Source organism: Colletotrichum abscissum, assembly GCF_030869225.1.
Source record: "Colletotrichum abscissum strain IMI 504890 chromosome Unknown Scaffold_29.1, whole genome shotgun sequence".
Classification (NCBI taxonomy): Eukaryota; Fungi; Ascomycota; class Sordariomycetes; order Glomerellales; family Glomerellaceae; genus Colletotrichum; species Colletotrichum abscissum.
In genome coordinates this window covers 259700-279406 of record NW_026850198.1, presented here as the reverse complement: position 1 = coordinate 279406, position 19707 = coordinate 259700, and the positions used below count along the sequence as shown (strand labels likewise).

The 19707-nt window shown below is 52.8% G+C and overlaps 6 protein-coding genes across 6 annotated transcripts; 3 read left to right on the top strand and 3 right to left on the bottom strand.

The window, feature by feature from the left end:
* Positions 1 to 1436: 1436 nt before the first annotated feature.
* Positions 1437 to 4046, bottom strand: CABS01_10976 (uncharacterized protein; the record flags this gene model as incomplete). Its single annotated transcript, XM_060544331.1, has 4 exons — positions 1437 to 1691; positions 1764 to 3326; positions 3396 to 3866; positions 3933 to 4046. 4 exons carry the CDS (start codon positions 4044 to 4046, stop codon positions 1437 to 1439), a joined length of 2403 nt encoding a protein of 800 aa, XP_060398607.1.
* A 2079-nt stretch (positions 4047 to 6125) lies between these two features.
* On the top strand, positions 6126 to 7382 carry CABS01_10975 (phosphoesterase; the record flags this gene model as incomplete). Its single annotated transcript, XM_060544330.1, has 2 exons — positions 6126 to 6607; positions 6659 to 7382. 2 exons carry the CDS (start codon positions 6126 to 6128, stop codon positions 7380 to 7382), a joined length of 1206 nt encoding a protein of 401 aa, XP_060398606.1.
* Positions 7383 to 9228: 1846 nt separating this feature from the next.
* On the bottom strand, positions 9229 to 9588 carry CABS01_10974 (uncharacterized protein; the record flags this gene model as incomplete). The annotated part of the gene is made up of 1 exon (XM_060544329.1): positions 9229 to 9588. One exon carries the CDS (start codon positions 9586 to 9588, stop codon positions 9229 to 9231), a length of 360 nt encoding a protein of 119 aa, XP_060398605.1.
* A 1522-nt stretch (positions 9589 to 11110) lies between these two features.
* CABS01_10973 (CFEM domain-containing protein) lies at positions 11111 to 12889 on the top strand (the record flags this gene model as incomplete). The annotated part of the gene is made up of 6 exons (XM_060544328.1): positions 11111 to 11206; positions 11272 to 11410; positions 11469 to 11647; positions 11700 to 11736; positions 11787 to 11854; positions 11906 to 12889. The coding sequence occupies 6 exons, from the start codon at positions 11111 to 11113 to the stop codon at positions 12887 to 12889; spliced, it is 1503 nt and encodes a 500-aa protein (XP_060398604.1).
* Positions 12890 to 14280: 1391 nt separating this feature from the next.
* CABS01_10972 (uncharacterized protein) lies at positions 14281 to 15420 on the bottom strand (the record flags this gene model as incomplete). The annotated part of the gene is made up of 3 exons (XM_060544327.1): positions 14281 to 14427; positions 14500 to 15161; positions 15225 to 15420. The coding sequence occupies 3 exons, from the start codon at positions 15418 to 15420 to the stop codon at positions 14281 to 14283; spliced, it is 1005 nt and encodes a 334-aa protein (XP_060398603.1).
* Positions 15421 to 16657: 1237 nt separating this feature from the next.
* Positions 16658 to 17401, top strand: CABS01_10971 (uncharacterized protein; the record flags this gene model as incomplete). Its single annotated transcript, XM_060544326.1, has 1 exon — positions 16658 to 17401. One exon carries the CDS (start codon positions 16658 to 16660, stop codon positions 17399 to 17401), a length of 744 nt encoding a protein of 247 aa, XP_060398602.1.
* Positions 17402 to 19707: the final 2306 nt, after the last annotated feature.

Below are 19707 nucleotides of genomic sequence, written 5' to 3'. Positions count from 1 at the left end.
GTCACAAAGGAGAAGGTGGTTGGAGAGAAACTGAAGGAATAGGTAGGGGTGGTCATGTAGCGTTGCAGGCCACACTTGAAGGTGCCGAGCTGATCCCTGTCACGGTTCCTGGATCTGGCATCTTGTCCGCCGCCAGTGGGAGACCATGTAACCTCGATAATCCCCTCCCGGTCACTTTCCACCCCCGCTCGAGACGTCAAGTGCCATCAATGCTTCTTGGGTTTTCTTGGGGACAAACGCTTTGGCGGTGACGGAAAATCCACGCCGATAATGATACTGAGTTGAATAGCTGTGGAGTAGAATGAGTCCACGTTTCTACCGCTGGAGAGAAACTCATTTCTTGGCTCGGCCGAGTGGGATGGATCGAGAAGAGTGGAAGATTTATTGATGACAATATCGATGACTTCGCATATCGTTCAATGACGACAATTGACGAATGGCATGAAAGTCGCTTAAACCCAGCCTGCTTGCCTCAGCCGCAACACGCGGGTGACGTTATGCGTCTTGCGGGGAAAGATGTCGCCACACTCTGCGAATGATCTCAACTGGTAACAACAAAGGGAAACCGGGTTGCATCTGGTCGAATGGTAGGGCCACGCTGAATGATTGACCGTTTTACAACGGTTTCGATAGACGCTGGGGAAACCCACCGTGCCCGATTAAGGTCGTCGAACGAGTCACGAACGACTCGTGGCAGCGAGGGATATATGTCTACAGATCGTATAGGTGGAGCCGCATTGGTCGATGGCGGGTCGATTGGGATATTTCTTCTCTTTTAAGCCTCAGACAAGCTTCAAGTTCCACATGGCAATTGAAGGCGACTGGAAGCTATCGGGGATATGAGGGGGACTGTAGGTTCTTTTGCTGAGGAGATGAGTTGGTCCGGTCCGGTGACTTATTAGATGTGGTCCAGGCGTCGTGTTGCCCAATATTCTAATCTACTCGAGTCATGGTCTTCGGGTCCTACCGAAACGGCGGGTTCTCGGGGGCCTTCCGATGGGTTTTGATGAGGGCGACGAAGCGTGGTGAGGCGAGAATGCCGTAACAAAAAGCGTCTGCTAACCCGGATGGACCATCTTGAGGCTGAAGATATCTCGAGCCAAGACGAAAGGAGAAGGACAACAGCTGACCAGGAAAACTTTCAAAGACCTCGTGTTCAGATCGTGAGTCAAGACCGACATGACTGTATGTATAGTATATTACACATCTAGATCTAACGAGAAACAGAGATAGAGAGAGGAATTGAGATGGGTATCACAAAGCTTTCCGAACATCGTAACAACTGTACGTGATGAATAATCGCCCTCCATAATACAAGTCAAGAGCAATTCGCCCTTTGGGGCTTTGTAACCCGGATCAAACAACCAGCCCAAGTTCGCTTTTCTTTTGAGTAACCATGAAACACATCAAGAAAGACATCACAAACATCGCATGCATCAACTAAAGTCCCACGATTCTCCCCACAACTCGTTCAAGTTCAATCCCAGTGCTTCAAGATTAAAGTCGGGATTGTATGACTGCGCCTTTGCCAACACACTGTCAGCGACGAGTGCTGGGAGTGCTGGGGAGAAGTCGTGGAGACTCACCTGCGGATCAATGGATGGTGGCATCCACGGCAGGGGTTGAGGCAGGAGCCCGTCCATCGCGTTCTGCGACGACGGGTAGCCCTGGAAGGAGAAGGGCGTCACCGACTGAGGAGGACGAGTTAGTCACTGTTCGGTTCTGAACGACGAAAACGACAACGGATGGGCGCGGTTGCTTACTTTTGGTCTCTCGGGAACTTCCAACCCGGGAATCTTGGACAGCTCTGATGGCTGGCTCGATACCGGAGGTTCCTGATTCGCCAGCAGTTTGTAGTGCAGGTTGACGAAACGTTCCGCAGACGATGCTTTGGCTTGTTCGGTGGTCTTTGTACCCAGGTGGGCTTCGAGAAGGCCGAGTGCCGAGCACATGATGGAGTAACCCCAGGGCTCGTTGTTGCCGCAGCGGAGGATCCTGTCTTCCTTCATGTGGAGGCACTTCTCGAGGAGTTTGACGGTGTGTTGCGAGTTGATCATGATCATGTTTGTCGAGCCGCGCGGCTGCAGCATGGTAACGCTGCAGAGGTTGACGGCCGTGGTCAGCGCGTCCTCGCGGAGGAAGTTGAGGCTGCGAATACCCTGCTCGTAGAGCTTGTCGTGGAGCAGGACAATGTCTCGGGCGGCGTTGTAGTAGATGATCTCGGAGTACTGGTACTTGGCGTTGGATTTGCGAAGCTTGAGGAAAGGTTGGTGTAGGGGAACGATGTACTGGCGGAGCTGGATGTGGAGCAGAGTGTAGGCGAGAAGAGGTCTCTTGCCGCCGTGTGTGTTGTTGCTGTTGTGCTCCCAGGAGGGAAGGGAGTCGATTTCGTGCGTGATGTCGTTGGTGTAACGGATGACTTGGTCATAGTCCAGGTCTCCTGGCGGGCCGCAAAGGAGGCGGCTCAACTCCATGCGCAGCGGCAGACTCTGGCGAGCCAGATTCTGATAGGAGGAGAAAGTGTACTCCTTGCCGTGCTTGGAAGGCGGGAGCTGCGTCGTGTCTTCGTCAAAGTCCTCATCGTCCAAATTTCTTGGTGGCTGCACATCGTAGTGTAACTGGCTCACAAGCGTGGGCAATCCGTGATCGAAAGAGGCTTGCATGTCAAACTCTTGCACCGTTGCCCAGATCCTCCGTCTCATCTCCTGGTTGTAGACTGAAATCTTGCTGGCCCCCATGATGCCGGGTTCCCGGTGCAGTCCGACGGAGATGCCGTCCTGGATAAGAGCGCCGGAGTTCGTCCAGAAGCGCTTCTTCTTCACAGTGTTGACCCGCTTGGCGAGATACAGGAGGCAAGCAATCTGGTAGTGGATGAGCTTTCGGTGCTTCACACTCTGGTGATCTTGCCAATTTTCAACGGCCTTGATCCACTTTTCAGCGGCATTCTGGGCATTGGAAATCATTCCAGTGAACCTCAAAGATTCGTGGGTGTGAATGCAGTTTGCTACTGCGCAGATGGAAAGGACGAGAGCGGTAAGTGCTGCGTAGCGGGATTCGGTTGGGTTCTCCCAGAACTCTGAGTACTCTCTGCGGAAGGTGGGAATGTGAATGATGCGGTGCATTTGCTCGAATTGGTCAATGTAGACCTCGAGCAAAGCATCGCAGTGCTCCTTTGGTGGCAGAAGAGCCTCAAGCTGGGCGTCAGGCTGAAGGTAGAACTTGTCTCTGTCATCCTTGCGCTTCTTGCGGTCTTTCCGGTCATGAGCCTTCACGGGCTTGAGCCACTCATCTGCTGTCTCCTTCATGAAGGGGCATAGACCAGTCAACTGTAATGCAGTCAGATGAGAATTCTTCATTAGGATGAAAAAGGGCTCATATGAGCGAGAGAGACCTACCTCGATGAAAGCCATTGTGGCGTTGTGAGGACCAAAATACCGTGTTCGGAATTCCTTGCCCCTGAAAAAGCGGAGTTCTGACTTGTCCCCATCACCATACTGATGCCAGCATGACTGAAGCTCTGAGTTGTTTGCGCAAGGGTCGGCTGGTGCTTCATTGGTCTCATCCTTTTGAGTGAGTGGCGAGTTGGTGCCGGCAATTGTGCTTCCATCGAATGAGGACATGGCCTGTCGTGTGAGCTGAGTCTTGAGCTGAGCGACCTCGAGCTCGAGACGGCGAATGCGGTCGTGATCCTTGGCCGCCTCGCGGATAAGAGAAACATCGGCTTCCTTGCCGGGAACAGCCAGCTCGCCATTCCTCCGTGAGTCGAGCTGGGCAAAGGCAGGCGGAACGCCAGAGCTGGCGTTCAGCACAGCACCCGACTTGGTCTCATACGTGCAGCGATCCGGCGTGCCGCTCTTCAGGCACCGCTGGCACGGGTAGCCTCTGTCACAAGACAGCTTCCTCCGGCGACACTCCAGACAGCTTAGACGCACTCGTTGGCGCTTGCGGGGGTGCTGTGAGTTCTCATCGTCTTCGCGTGAGTTAGCGGGAGACAGACTCCCACCGTCATCCACTGAGGGAGACATTGTATCGTTGGCTGAATTCATGGTGTTGATGCGGCTCAATCTTGTAGCGCGGGAGGCGAAAATGATCAAAAACGAAGGGAAAATGTACCGCGCGTGAGACACAGGCCACGGCCACGGTTATATCAATCAGTACCGAGTTACAAATGGATTAGCCTCCGGTCCGGAGTGGGCACATTCTACCCGCCGCTCGCTGTCAAGATGTGCTCGAAATCCAAGGGAAGAAACTTCCCCCTGTCAGTCAGCGAACGCTACCGCCGAGCGAGCGTCGTCAGTGTCTTAACAGTTTTTGCACGAGAATTGTATGGTATGATGTTAAGCCTTGGCAGGATAGCTTACATAAGGCCGACATTTCCGAGCACCGAGGTGCTAGAACCGAGCCCCTCCGAGTGATGCTTTCCACTTTTATGGCAGTCAGATGTGGGGCATCTGATAAGATTAGATCGGCCCTTCCCCTCTCAAAGGTCCCCATTCTTGACTCACACGACAGGGATTAAGATCAGATAAAAAATTTGTTCACTAGCACCCACCTCAGCTGCAACCCACAAGCCGACCGAACATGGGGATGAGCCGACGCAAGACGCGTTGTTCCCACCATCTTTACCTAAAATGAACAAGGCCTTCATCTTCCATCATTCACGCAGATGTTCACGGCGATCCACGATCACGAGAATTACACCGACCGTCCCTCTCTTTCTCTCTGCCTGCTGGCCCTCATTTTACAAGTTCGTTCACCACTACAGACAGCAGCAAGACACGACCTTGACGCAGCAAAAGACGCGATGAAAATGCGGCTTGGCTAGGCTCAGCAAAGTCAATCTGTCTCGACGATCGATGTCTCGTGACACACACCATTGAGCGGTAAAGGGGGCCGTCAATGCCACGCGAGTCACCGTTGCATCCTCCCAAAAAATGCCTCTAATGTCGTCAGAACGTTTCCAGGAATACCTGCTCTATCCGTACTGGCGGACCATGCAGAAATCAGGGCTGTGCCACACCGACTGCCACTAGTCCTGCCGACGAGCCCGGTCTTCGCGATGGGCCTTCTCCATCAATGGATCTTTTTTGTCATTCAATCCCTCGGGAATGCCTTGGCGCCAACCTCTTTCATCAGGTCGAAATATCCGGTTCAAGGTTGTCTGCACTGTGCACTGCAAGCCTGCATCACAACGAGGGATATTCGAACCTGAAGAAGACAGACTCTGGACGTGAATGGGGGAGACGACGAACGAGATCGACAGGTCACAAAACACTAAATCTGTCAAACATGACAACTTGACAAGCATGGAAGTTGCTGGCAACGACACATCTCAACGGGGAAAGTGTCAAACGGTGGTCTCCCCAGCTCCAACGGACAACGTTGTTGTCGGGTCCCGAATCCCGAACCCTTCCATCCATTCTGGCCATTCTGGTGGGATGTCCCCGACTCTGAACTTTTGAGGATTCTTTCCTGTCCAAGACATGGGACTGGGGCCCAGCCATGCGGGCCAGTCGTTAATCACTTGTGGAGAAAAGTCTTCCCAGCTGCAACGAGTCGAGGCCATTCACGTTCCCTTGCAGATTGGGGACCCCATCCGCTCCAGTCGACACGAACGGACACCCCACACCAAAAGGCCCAGAAACCTTTTTGCAGACCTGCGGACTCTGCACTACATCGCGCGATCGTCCACGCAGCGGCGGCTACGCAACCGCAACCTTCAATCCTCGCGGCGATTTTTCTTCAACCCACAAGTATTTTCTTATCAGATCAAGACATCCCTGTCACCACGGATCATCGCTCCGAGATCGGTGCATGGGCCGACGTGAGCTAATGTGCCACATGGAGGCGTTCAAGCGTTTCAAGGAGATCGACGTCAAACACTGCACAGAATGCTTGCTTAACTGCGCGACACACAGCCGCCATGGCCCCGGTGTATTGTAGCACGCTGAGACGTGAACCGGGGCGGATGCGAGCCCGTGGCGATTGTTTAGTTTCTTCTGCTTCTCGTCACGAAGAGTCGTGGCTTTTTCGCAAAATAAACCACCCGATCGTTGGGATTTCTTTCTTTGAGGTTGCCGATTGATGATTGCGATGCAGTAACGGTGTTTGGCGGACTTTGTACGATGCTTCTCTCTTTCTTTACTCTGACCGGATTGCTGGCGATCGTCGGAGCCTTTCACATCCCTGGCAGGGGCTTCGATCGGTTTATTTCCATCTGGCTGGAAAACCAGGCGCGTCTGCCCACATCCCTTGATGGCCTACCCCATTCGCTAACGTTGGTTACTCGACAGGATTTCGCCAAAGTCGTTAAAGATTCCCACATTGCTGATCTCAAGAAGGACGGGATTTTGCTCACCAATTACTACGCGCATACCCACCCCAGTCAGGCCAACTACATCGCAGCTCTTGCTGGAGACTACTTTGGCCTGAACCATGACGAACCGGTCCGACTGCCGTTGAACATATCGACCATCGTGGATCTTCTCGACTGGAGGGGTTTGTCATGGAAAGCGTACATGGAAGACATCCCTGGCCCAGGTTACTTGGCTGCTGCCAGCGATGGCCAAACAGGTGATGGAAAGTGGGACTATGTACGGAAACACAAGTTGGTTTGCCCAGGGTCCTGCTGGATCCGCCGATGCTAATATCGTATCAGCCCCTTCGTGTCATTTGACTCCATCAACCTGAACGGATCCCGCCTGCTCAATATCGAAGGGTTTGACGACTTCAAGACCGACTTCGAGAAGAAGAAGGTGCCTCAATGGGTATTCATGTCTCCCAACCAAATGAACGATGGCCACAATACGTCTCTGGAGTATGCCACAAAATGGGCACAGGATTTCCTGAAGCCAATGTTAGCCCCGGGCGCCTTCAAAGAGCGCACGCTCATCCAACTCACCTACGACGAGTCTGACGATCACGGAAAACCAAACAAGATTGCGTCACTACTCTTGGGCAGCGCACTCCCCCAAGACAGGAGAGGGACGGAAGACAAGACCTTCTATACACACTACTCAATGTTGTCAACAGTCCAGTTCAACTGGGAGACGCCAAATCTGGGCCGGTACGACGTTGGGGCCAATATCTTTCAGTTCGTGCAAGACCTCGGTAGCAGAGTGCTTGTACCGAACAAAGATCCACCCAATATGGCCTCCGTGAACAATTCGGAATCGTACTTTGGACCACTTAATAGGGATGCGAGCAAGTTCCGTCCCTACCCACCCCCGAATCTTGCTCTCAATGGCTCCAGTGGACTTCCAATTCTGGAGCACACTCGTCTACAATGGGTCTTCCACAACCAGCCGACTCCATACGACGGGAATGGTACTCTTTACGATGCCAATTCCCAACCTCAGTACATCCCGCAAGCCGTCCAATAGACTTGGTCGGATGCCAGGCCGAAGCTCATCCCACGGGCTCGCATATGGGATTGTCCAAGGAACGGCCGCAATATCATATGGGACGCACGCAAGGTTGAGACGTCTTGCCTGCTTCGAAAGAATTCGAGTCCGTCATCTTACACCCCCATGGGCGCTACCAACCAGATTAACGTCGCGAGAAAACAATCTTTCGATCCACGTTGATACAGCTCGATATCTCGAACATAAACGCACGATGTGCTCTGCGATTTGAGCTACTCGACCATCTGATAATGACAGACGTTCCCAGCTTATCATAAAGATGCTGGACGATCTCCCGAGGTCCATTAAAGAATCTTTGCGCGGGATACCCCAGACGGTCAGCGGATGGCTATTTTAGAGCAAGCCACCGGATGGTCCTCAAGCATAAAGTGCGGGAGTCGACCCCGATGAAATCAATGAAGTCGATGTCTGGGATGCACTTGGCGCATGTGGTACTCTCCAGAGATACCGAGCTGGCAGTCGGCGCTCTAGTGTCCCGGGTCGATGATGATGATGGGGAAGCAGATTTCGATTGTCGACAACTCAGAGTTTGGAAATGCTAGTCCGTTTGCGTCACGCCTTTCGGAGGCTGGTTGGCCGACGGTAGGCTTGAGACATCTTTCAAGCTTGGGAATGTGATTGTTTGTAACACCTCGACAGCCTCCGCCACAGTCCTGCTTTTCGGCGGTCCCATATTGCCCACGTTATACCATTTTGCCCATGTTACACAGCCGGGCTTGTCGCCAACGGCGTCATGGCCTGCGCCTCGCGGCATTTGAGCAGCAAATTTCAACGGCGAGACGAAAGGATGGCGGGCATATGTAGTCGCAATCAATCTATTCCATTTTACTATCGATCCAGATCGATCTGGCTTGTCGCCTTGCCTGAAGCGCGAGAAGAAGGCATTTCATTGTAGTCCGTACCTGCTCAGATGCCAGCTCGAAAGACCCGTCAGCGAACTGTGTCGACGGACCAGCCTCCGGAAGATGCGGAACGTCCGGCAAAGAGAATGTCTTGATCTCGGGGTCCGTCTTAAGATGGACTAAGCGCTGGTCAATCCGTAGCAATTTCGGTAGACGGGAGATGCACACTACCCGCAGCATCGCCCTTCTCATGAGTCGTCTATAATCCTGAGACGATCGATGGAGACATGGTCAGAGAACAACGGGAAGCGGGAATTGATTCGGCACAGAAGCGGAATCAGAACGGACGGACTCGCAAGAAGTGAGCCAACGGGAAAAGCTCCCGTGTCTTCATATGACTCAAGGTTATTTGAAGCGTCAAAACAGTAGCCTGATTTAGATGGATTCCTCATTTAGAAGATGCTTCTGAATCGTGGTAGTTCTTCTAGACGCAGGCCGAGCACAAGACTACCATCGTGAACTATGTTGACGTGCTCATTCAATCGTGCCTACTTTCTTAACATCCAAACTGATTCAGTCTACCCAATCGCGCCGACTCGCCCACCCATGCCAACAAAGTTCCACGCCAGCCACCCGCTGAGCCATCAATGATGCGACTTGCAGAGCATAATACCATCTTAGCGTTCTCCAGGTAGAGCCGTCCTCGCGCTTGCGTACTAGCGCCAGGAGTTGGAGGGAGCGGCGCATCACTAACAACACGAGGGAATCTAGTCCCTGATCCGTCGTGGAATGTCTATGGAATGAATATGCCGGGTTTTACGCACGAAATTTTACTTCCCTCCATATTGTTGAAGGCCGATTCTTGCGCCCGGTGGCTGCCATTGAGCCACCGCCAGACACGCCCAAATCCCCCGCTCTCGAAGCATTTCGACGTCACCACGGGAAACCCTCAAGGTGGTAGTCTAGTTTGAACCGTATGCTACGAGAAGTGCCGGGCCTGCAGATCCCCCGCAGGCAGAGAGACATGCATGTAGCCGTGGGGCGTGGATGTCGACACAGTTCTGGGAGAGACATTTCCTCCCCTCATCAAGAGATAGTTGACGATCACGCGTCGGCACAACCGAAGCACAAAAAGAAGCGTTACCCGCAACGGGCATGCTGCTATTTGACTTGCTGACGGGCACTTTTGGCACGTTGGAAGCCGTCTCTGTACCACTGTTTCGTATCCAGCTTGCCATCGTGTAACAAAAGCCTCCCGTTGGACTCAAAAAGGGAAGCCAATTACCCAATATACCAACTATTGGCGGGTGCCGCTTGAACATCCCGACAGACTGCGCGATGCTCGATCAGATGTCAGTGCCGTGTCCACTCTTGCGCTAGCAATCTCGCCTGGCGTTGCGCTGGTGTCTGGTTCTCCCGTGCTAGATGCATCTGAAAGTCTGAGAATGATGGCCGATGCCAGTCTGCCTGGCTTGGCCGTGGGATCTCCTTTGGCCGAGACTCTTGTATCCCTGCATGGATCGACGCTGCATTTTGATTACATACACCATCCCGAGGCACGGACATACACTCAAGGCCTTCTCAATTGCCGCGATTGTTCATCCTTTGTTCCTTCGGGTGGGGAGGCACGGGAGGGCATTGCACAAAGAAGATTAGGAAGCTTTTCGCAAGTGGGAGTGGGGATATAGGTAAGGCTCATGATTCAAGGCACCGCGTTTTCTTCTCTAGCCTCATGGTGTTGTCCGTGTTGTGCTGAGGTTTCTCCGCAAATTCGATGAAACTTAGCAAGCCTGCCGTGCAAAAAGGCAAACATGATCAGTACAGCCACAGAGCACAATGACTTGGGCTCTCTTCAGGTCGGCGAGCATCATTACTTTTTGGAGTGGCTTTTAGAGAGATGGGGGGGGGGGGGGGGGGGGTAGTCTCATCCCACCGGCTGGCTTTTCATCTTTGCGGCAAGCTCATGTTCCTGATCCTGCTCCTCCACGGCAAGACCATGATGGCGATGGGTGGAAAGCCCCCGAGAGTCCCAGAGGAGCATTCCTGACCTCCGGTACTACGGGACCTGCACAAAACCGTCGCGCCCGGAACAACCTCAAGCAAATCACCACCAAACGCATGGACGCAGGACCCACTGCCACGAGGTCCGATTGTCTCTCCCGTCGATCCCTGGCTCCGCAACCACAGACTGGGCTCATCGACCAGTTACACCCGCACGAAAAAGGGTATCACAGACTTTTCCCTGAAGGTTCGACGGGAAGAGACCCCTGATCCATGACACAGCTGTATCTTTCCAGTTCCTCCATGCGCGTGTGAAGGCTTCATCTGCGTAAGGATGCTGGGGGGTTCTTAGAATGGGTTGTTGGAGAACGGCTTCGCGGAGCCAAGTAAAGTAGGCTGGCTATCTATGTAGGTACTGGTTTTGTTACTGACTCTCGAACCCGTTACCCGTACCCTCCTCCCCGGCCGGACTGTCTTGGTTTACCTAGATGGGCTTACTTCACTAGGAGTTAATAGGCCACGAACTAACCAGCACACTAAGACCGGATGTGCCCAACTCACCTTAGAGTTTGCCCTTGTCATTGGCTTTTCTTTCCCGGCAGCTTCCCCTGAAGAAGTGGTGCCTGCTCGGGCGGCAGCCCATGCATCCGCTGCCTTATATCGTAGATGTCCTTCCCACGTTGGCCGGCCGGCAATCGTCCTAGTTGATATGACAAACGTCTGTGGTTGTCCGTCAAACCATTTGAGGCAGATTCGTCCTGGTCACGACGATCACTTTTCTGTCTCTTTCCGTCTTTCCCTTCTCTACCGCCCTCTCGGACACCATCACCAGCATCATTCGCCATGAGACATTCATTACTGCTCGGCGTCGCAGTCGCCTTCCTTGGTGCTGTGCAAGGTTCTCTGTTGGAGTTCGCGGCCAAGTTGCCCCCATGTGGGGTGGGTTTTCCCCCTTCCATTGCTCAGATTTATGAGACCTGGCTGACATCATTCCCATCATCTAGCTGGAGTGTACACTCGAAAAGTTACCACTATCGGCGTGTAAGGTTGCGACAAACGATACTTGCATATGCAGTGATTACGACCTGCGGATGAGCGTGCAAACATGTCTCCTCCAGCGGTGCAAGAAGCTGGAAGCCATAGGTAAGGCTTTCCTATCAACTAATCGCAGATGCAGAAGATGAACTGACAGCAAACACAGAAGTTGCAAGGATAGAAGCTGAAGCATGCCAACGTCCGGTTCGTGAGCGAAAGGTGGACATCATGGTACCACTCATCCTTCAGATTACCGGGATACTTGTGGTCCCGTTACGGTTATACGCGAGGTGGACGACGATGCATCGATTCGAGGCCGACGACTGGATCATGATGTTTTGCGGCGTACGTTGCATCGATCATAAATATTGAGTGGGCATATTCTGACAGACTATAGGCTATGTTTGTCGTTTTTGTCGTCCTCGGACAGCTTGGTAAGTCTAGCATTTGTTCGATCCTATGGTCCTTACTAACAGCCACACAGCCGGTCACGTTGCCTTTGGAGAAGACGTCTGGATGGTCGAGCCAGATGAACTCACCTTAGGATTAAAGGTTAGAGGGAAAATCACACACGAATGATACATCAGATACTAACCTTTGCAGCTCTTCTTCATCGACGAAAGCATGTACCTCGCCTGCCTAGGCCTAACCAAGATCTCAGTACTCTTCTTCTACCTCAGGATCTTTCCGAACAAGTCCTTCCGATGGGCAACGTACGCGACCATGACATTCATCATAATATCGACCACGGTGATTCTCTTCATGCAGATCTTCCAGTGCATCCCCTTGGATTTCAACTGGGTTGGCTGGAAAGGAGACTACGGTCCGCACCACTGTCTGAACATCAACACACTAGTTTTTGTGGCTGCCGGGCTGAGCATCAGCCACGACCTCATTATTCTCGCCTTGCCTCTCCCGCTGCTGTGGCACCTCAACACTTCGAAGCGCTCCAAGATAGGCATCCTGTTCATGTTCAGTCTCGGCATCTTCGTCCTCATCACCTCATGCATCCGGCTCCGCTACATCGTCTCGTTTACGCAATCACTCAACCCGACGTGGGACTTCACGGACCCCCTCATCTGGTCCGGTCTCGAGGCTTCCGTCTCCATGATTGTCGTGTGTCTCCCCGCGCTCCGGATTTTGCTGAAGCGCGGCTGGCCCAAGCTGTTCAGCACAATTGGCACCGCGGGGCCCCACTCAGCGCCAAAGAAAAGTTCCAACACGTCATCTCGGAAGGCGTACGCCATGAAGGCGGCCGAAGATGGCGATGGAGACGGAGAAGGAAACTACAACGCGATGAACGAAAGGGACGAAGAGATCGCCGACGCAGAGTACGCCGCGAGCGAAGCGAGGGCCGCGAGGAGGATGGCTGAGAAGAGGAGCAAGTTCTTCTCGTTTCGGTCGACGACCGTGGAACCGAACGAGAGCGAGATCGAGCTGGAGTTGGGCGACAAGATGCGGGGCGAGGTCAGGACGCAGATCCGGTGCCATGATGGGGAGTCTGCTTCGAGGGGGAGCTCTATCGAATCTGGGATTCATGTGAGGACGACGACAACTATCCACGACGCAAATGGGAAGACATTCTGAGACGTCAGATGGGATGGACGATTACGCATACACGAGCAGGTCTAGGGGATTCGCATTTTTTGCATTGTTTTCGCTCTGGAAACTACAGTACTTAGGAGACGGATGATACCATTGCATCGCAAGGCGTTGGATTTACTCAAGGGGGATTCTCTACAGGAAAACATGTATGGATATAGTGAAAAAAGTAATATCATGTTTAACTATCAGTATACCTGAATGGCTTCTAAGACGAGCAGGTTTTGATCGATTGTAACAAGATAGATGTCTCAAGGGCAACAAAATAAGGTGTATCGAGCGAAGACCGACTCGAATCCGACGATCAGACGACGATTTACTTGCCAAGAAAGGCGTTCGTTCATCCGGGGTCTCCCATAGTCCACAACTAGGGCTTGTTTTATCAATTCGACGTCTCTCTGAACACCGCGTGGGCCGCTGACAAGGATGAATCTGGCCTAAAGTACGTGTACATAAAATAGCTCATAACGTGCCCAAAGATTCTCGTCCCAACAATGGCCTGATTCCATCAAGGTTTCGTAAGAGGGGATGGGGATTGGTCGATACGTTAGGGAATGATCCGGCTCCACGTGCGATTTTTGGCCGTTCGGCGGAGTGACTTATGATCCGGGGGGGAAGGCGGGGAGAAAGATGCAGAGAAGAAGTTTGTTTATCATTGCCGTTGAACAAGCATGTTTTCTGCGTCTCATATGTCCTGTCATATGAGACGCCAGAGGTATCTTGAAGGGCTCGGCTCGGAGGGATGGGGTGGTGTGTCGTTGGGGAGCCCAGCTGATCTTACGGCACTGCAGACTGATCGTTGCGCAGTAACAGAGCAATTCTTGGTTTGAGAGCAGCTACACGACGATCACTGCAACATCACGAATTGAGGGGTCAACCGCTGAGATGAGCAAGTTTGGCTCAGCTTTGTGGCGCCTTTGTGACCATCTCTTCCCATGTTGGTCGGATACTTGGTGACTTTCCCTAGATTCGACAATGAAGTGATGTGAGTATAATGTTCATGATCTACGCAGATAGATGATCCGTAATGTCAATCAGAAAAGGGAGTGAGAGGTTGACCCCCTCACCTCGGGCCAACGCCGTTGCAATAATCCCAACGACTGTGAACTTTCTATTCTCAAGTCTCCACTGTTCGATGTGAATTAGGGCGAATCATCGATAGTCTTGATGAAATGAGGCTATTGAATGATCTTCGGTCCAGGAAAACGCATTTTAGTTGCGTGCAGGCGTGGACCGACTTTTCGTTGAGCCCCTCGGTCACAAGAATCTACTTGAGAGTATGGCTCGACAGTTGTGGCTAAGGTACCCTAGTCAAATCGTTGGTATGATAGTGACGGGTTGAGGCACCTTCTGATACTAGAAAGATCCCATAGTGATCATGCTAAGCCGCGGTCCTTTTTGATACCCCATTGATGCGCACAACAGAGCTCATAGAGTACGTCCAAGATGGGTGTTGCTACAGATCGCTTGTGTGCTTCTCGGCAGATTTCACCAAGGATATTTTCGTGCTCAATCAGGTTTCCCTGGAGAGTATCAGTGAATATAGCCGTACCAAGTCAAGCTCATGGGTGGAGGGGAAAGTGGAGGAGTCATACCTTATCAAAATCAACTTGCATGCTGGGTTCGATATTCTCATCGACTGGATTCATCTCTATAGCCTGTGTCATGGCACTTGACGGGATATTGTGGCCTGTAGCAGCAGCTACTGCGATTACTTCTTTCATGGCCGGTACGACCAAAGAGTTCATGGAAGCATCCGCCGTCCGTAGCTGGCTAGCGTTCACCCTCGTTAAAGCACAGATGGGGTTGAACGAAGCATTGTAGACGAGTTTGATCCACCGGTCGAAATCGACGTCTGGCTTATAGAGGCATGTCGTCTTACCTCCGGCACTATACATCTCAATGAAGCGTCTGGCGGCGTGTTGCTGTTCTTCCAGGTCGATGTTGGGGTTGCGAAAAGCGCCGATGTGGAGGAGATCGGGCTGCTTCTGTTCGACGACGCCTGGTAAATGCTCGTGCGCGTCGATGCGGCTTACTCCAGAGAGAACAATGGTTGTAGGGAAGCGACTGAAGAAGGGTAGTTGAATATTGATGCCGTTTTGGATGAGTACGATGACCGTCCGGCCTGGGACGACGGCTGGAGCGATGATGTCTGGCAGGCTTGGACCGGCGTCTGGGACGTTCTTGGTGCAGCAAACGACGTAGTCAAAAACGCTATCAGAGCCCGAGTTTGTTGATGCCGGGACGCTTTTCAAGACTAAGGGGATCGCGACTACCATGAGCGACATGGTGAGAAGAAAACCAGGTTAATGGAACTGACCTTCGGTAGGCCGCCAGCCTTCTTTGCCGCCGTGTTCGCAAGACTTCATCGTAAATCCGTTGCGCTTCACGACATCGAAGTTGGAGCGGAGGACTGCGGAGACCCGAGCCAATCCTCCGGCTTCGAGGTTGAGAGCGGCGATTGTGCCGATGCCTCCACATCCGACAAGGAGGACGCGCGCTTTGTCGGGTGTCATCTTGAAGACCGTGATCCTGCGTGTGCCTGAAGGCTGTTCCAAAGTTTCTTGAAAAGAATCTCTGAATGAATCATTCTCCTGGACGACCGCCAGGCAGTATCATCCCTGGCAGCAACGGCACATTCGAACGGGGTTAGATCCGGGACCGGACCGGCTTTTGGATGACTGTTACCCCGCACCCCACCATATAGACCCACAATCAGGCCCGGACCGGCTCCAAGGCGCTCGGCGGCTTCATCCGAAGCGCATGGGCTTCTTCTACATATCACTTCTCTCGTGACGGCAGTATGATCTTAGAAAGACATGCAGCCTGCTATGCTATGTACTATCGTTTCTTTACACTTGATTGAACACCTCCGCCATCGTGAAGCCTGCCGCAAGTGCAATCTTCCAAGGACCCAGGGGCTTTTCAGGCTATGTGACGACTATATTCATCACGAGTCGCCGTTGTTACTCTGATGCGAGTCCGGAGCGTTGCCTCTCAGCCTCTACTTGAGACAGTGATACCTTTCCGAGCGGTGAAGCCGGTGACGTGGCCCACACACTCGGAACACCATGCTTTCTTGAGGTTCCGAGAGCGAGGCACAAAATCGGTGTTCGTGTCTGAGTGCTGGCCTGAAACCTGTGAACGTGTTCAGTCCATTCCAGCGCCCCTGTCGTCAGCCATCCCACAAGACCAGATAGTTTGACAGCTGTCAGGGCGACGGCACCGCTTTCTTCTCTTTCTCTCGGTTCCAAGTTATCGGTCCAACCTTGACGTTGCATTGGGTCATCGCTGCTTCTTCAAAAGAAGAAAATCCTGAAGCCCAAGTCCGTGGGGGACCATGCACATTTACAGCTGACGCAAGGCGTAGAAGTGAACACCGAACCACATCTGCAAAGGACAAGGATCGCACAGACCATTTGCCGCAATTTTGTTGGTTCCTGGCCGTTGGTTACAATGTTTCTTCTTCCAACTCAACGACCAACCTCACAGGCCCCTTTTCCTAACACCTACGGTTATTCCCCCCGAGTCTCCCGCACTCACCCCAATTCTCTCGACCGGAGCATTTCGATTTCGCTTTCTAAGCTTCCTTGCAAACCTAGTGTGCGGTCTAGAATCCAGGAACCCGCAGAGGAACAAACCTTGGCCCATCGCAGCATTACCAATAAGCGCATCTACTCATCGGAACTCTCTTTTGAACCGCACGCCAAGTCCGTCTCCCACTTACCGGCACCCAATCAGGAATTCGAAGCAATGGCACGCCAGGGCAATGTAAAAACGGCCTCCTCAGGCTCGGCCGCGGCGATGGGCTCATCCTCCACGGATCCCACGTCCGCACCCTCCCCGCGCGACCGCATTATGACGCACATGAACCGCGACCACCAGCGCGAGCTCTCCCTTTACCTGCGCCACTACGCTGGCCTCAGCCGCTCCGCCGCCTCGTCGCCGTGGCTCAAGGACTGTACCTTCGAAGGCATGACCATCGCGGCTGGCGGGCTCGGCGGCAAGGAGTTCTTCATCGAATTCAAGCCGGCCCTCACGGCGTGGGAGGACGTGCGGCCCGCCGTCGTGGAGATGGCGCGCGCGTCGCAGCAGGCGCTGGGGTACAGCGACATCACCGTCGGGCACTTTGCGCCGCCGCAGGGCTTTGACGTGGTTGTGTTTGGGGCCGTTGCGTTCTACTTTGTCTGCTGGCTCACGCTTGGGTTTGTGCTGCCCGGCACGCCGATCTGGTCCTTCCTCCAGACCGCGTTCCCCGGCGGCCCAAGGTTCTATCGGTGGTTGGTCAAGGCCATATTTCTGCCCGTCTTGGGAATCCACCTGAGCGAGTGCTATTGGTTCCACCGCACGAGGCTTCACAGGCACGGCATCGAGTTTGGAACGGGCTTGTGGTGGACGTGGATCGGAAGTCTGTTCTTTGAGGGACTTCCTGGCTTCTGGAGGTTCGATGGCATTGTCGCGGCCAAGAGGCAGGAGAAGGAGAGCAAGAGCCACTGAGTTTCTTTGGAGAATCATATGGATCAGGCTTTTCTGAGGCGACGATAGATCCTCCGGATGCGATGAGAGAGCTTCATACGGCGCTCGACTCGCGAGATGATGAGAGCGGTCGACATAGCAAATCGGCATGACCGCTAGCAGTGTTCCGCGATCCGGATCCTCCCTCTTCAACGGTTGCGGTCAGCAGTAGATCCATGAGAATTGGCAGGGTGAGCGGTGGAAGAAGGACGTTCTATGTCGGATTCAGCTATCTCTATTGACGAGCGTAATGTTAATTGATGAGGAACCCCCAAAGACCCTTGGGTATTACGAAGCGAGAAATCATCGGAGAGGCATATATTTCCGGACACAATCTATTCCTTGTCAAGTTATCGTGTTTGCACAAACATGGCGGCTGTGAAGGTGTAAAGATGACGTGGAATTGCTTCTTGCTTTCCGATAAGATGGAATTGTTGAGTGGCACAGTTGGGACAAATTAACGATGATTGCTCAAGAGCTGATCTCATATTGAAACTCATGATGAATGATGAGATCGGATAAGGCACGTTGAGATTCAAGGGCCGAAATGAGAAGGACCGCACCGACGAGTGAGCTGTTTGCTCTTTCCACACCATTTCGCCCTCGCTTAGCATGGTAGACCCACTCTGGCCGGCACCAAGGTATGTACCTGAGGTTGCCTTCCCCGCGATTCCATCGTGGACCTCCCTTCCGTCCACCGTCCACATATTCGTTGCCGATGTCCTGTCGCCTTCAGCATCACTGCGCTCAAAAGCCTTGCACAATGCCACCGTATATGCGGACACCACGTCGATCAACGCTAGCTGATGCCATGTCGTCCGAATCCTAGAATGCACTACTTGCCGTCCTCCGAAGAGATGGCAGCGCCTTATTGAACGCCTCGGAAAGCCTTGCCGCCCAGCTGTCTTCTGATAGCCCCGCCGTGCACTTCTACGAGACAAACAACTCCATTTCTGGGCGTTGAAGAAGTTCTCTTGATAATATCTCACTTTCCTAATCGGACGTTTGTTGCGAGTTCTAGTGGTGGCTGCGGCAAATCTCTTCGCAAGATTAGCGACCTTCAACAATGCTACGCTTCCAAACCATCGGCCTGTTTGCCTCCAGCAACAAAGCATCCCCGGATCTGGCTTCACCTTCCTAATAGCAAACACCACTTACAAGCTGTCCAATCGCAACTTGTATGCATATATCTTGGCACTACCAAATATCTTCTCCACGATCGCCTGCAGACCGCGAACCGGGGCCTCGGCCTACAAGATCGACATGGTCGAGCTTTCGTGAACAGGGGTGTGACATACGATCAACTCTCGACTACGTACTGTCACTGTCAACACCACCATCATCGGGAACCTGTGCACAAATTTATTTCACCACTCCTTTCAGTATCGGCAGTTGAGCAAGTTCAAACATTGTCCGGCCAAACATCGAACAACCTCGATTTGCCGAGCAAAGCATTGCGCTGGAAGAGAGGGTCTGGACCGTCTGAGATCATCTTGCTCTCGGAAATCTGCGCTCATGCAATATCAAATCATCATCATCATCAGCGATCTGAACTGCCCATTCCAGCAGATGGAAGAGGCACAGTACAAACCGCAAGATTTCGAGGAGCAAACAAGACAAAGGAATGCATTGAACAGAAGATGATTCTCAGAGGTGTACCACACAGCTGGCCAAGTGTTGCCACTCTGTGCAAGACGCATCACAAATATGATGGTAACTTCAGTCTCCAGATGCTCGTAGTGACAATACATTCCAGGCCTTGACACGGTACGGGAACTTGCTGCCTCGCGTAGAGCATCCGAGCTTTGCAATCCGTCGCGGGGAACCCCGATCTCAAATTACCCTAACCTCACAACGGTGAGGGGCAACCGGCGTTAGCCTCAGAAGCTCTCTATAGTTTACAGGCGGAACCTTGAGAATTTGTCTTTGGCGGTTCCCTAGCGCAGCCGAGGCGCGCCAATACTGCAACGTCGAGTCTGCTGCTCTTCTACCACCAGACGGTCTAGGCGTCATCAAATCTGGCAAACTCGTCTAGGTATCTGGATCATCTTGACTGTTCTTACAGACTGTTCTCCTACCAGCAAACCAGGGCGCTAACAAGGCTTGCACCGTACCCGCGTCATTTCCTTCGCACCCATCAGACTCTGGAGACGAACGCGTGGCCATCATTTGAGAGGTGCGGTAATCTTGTCCAGCGGCACTCTCAGTCTGGTCTCTGAGAGGACATCGATTCTCACTGGCTGTAAACCATCTTATCCGTGCTTTACAGCCTTGTTGTGCCTTTCGTC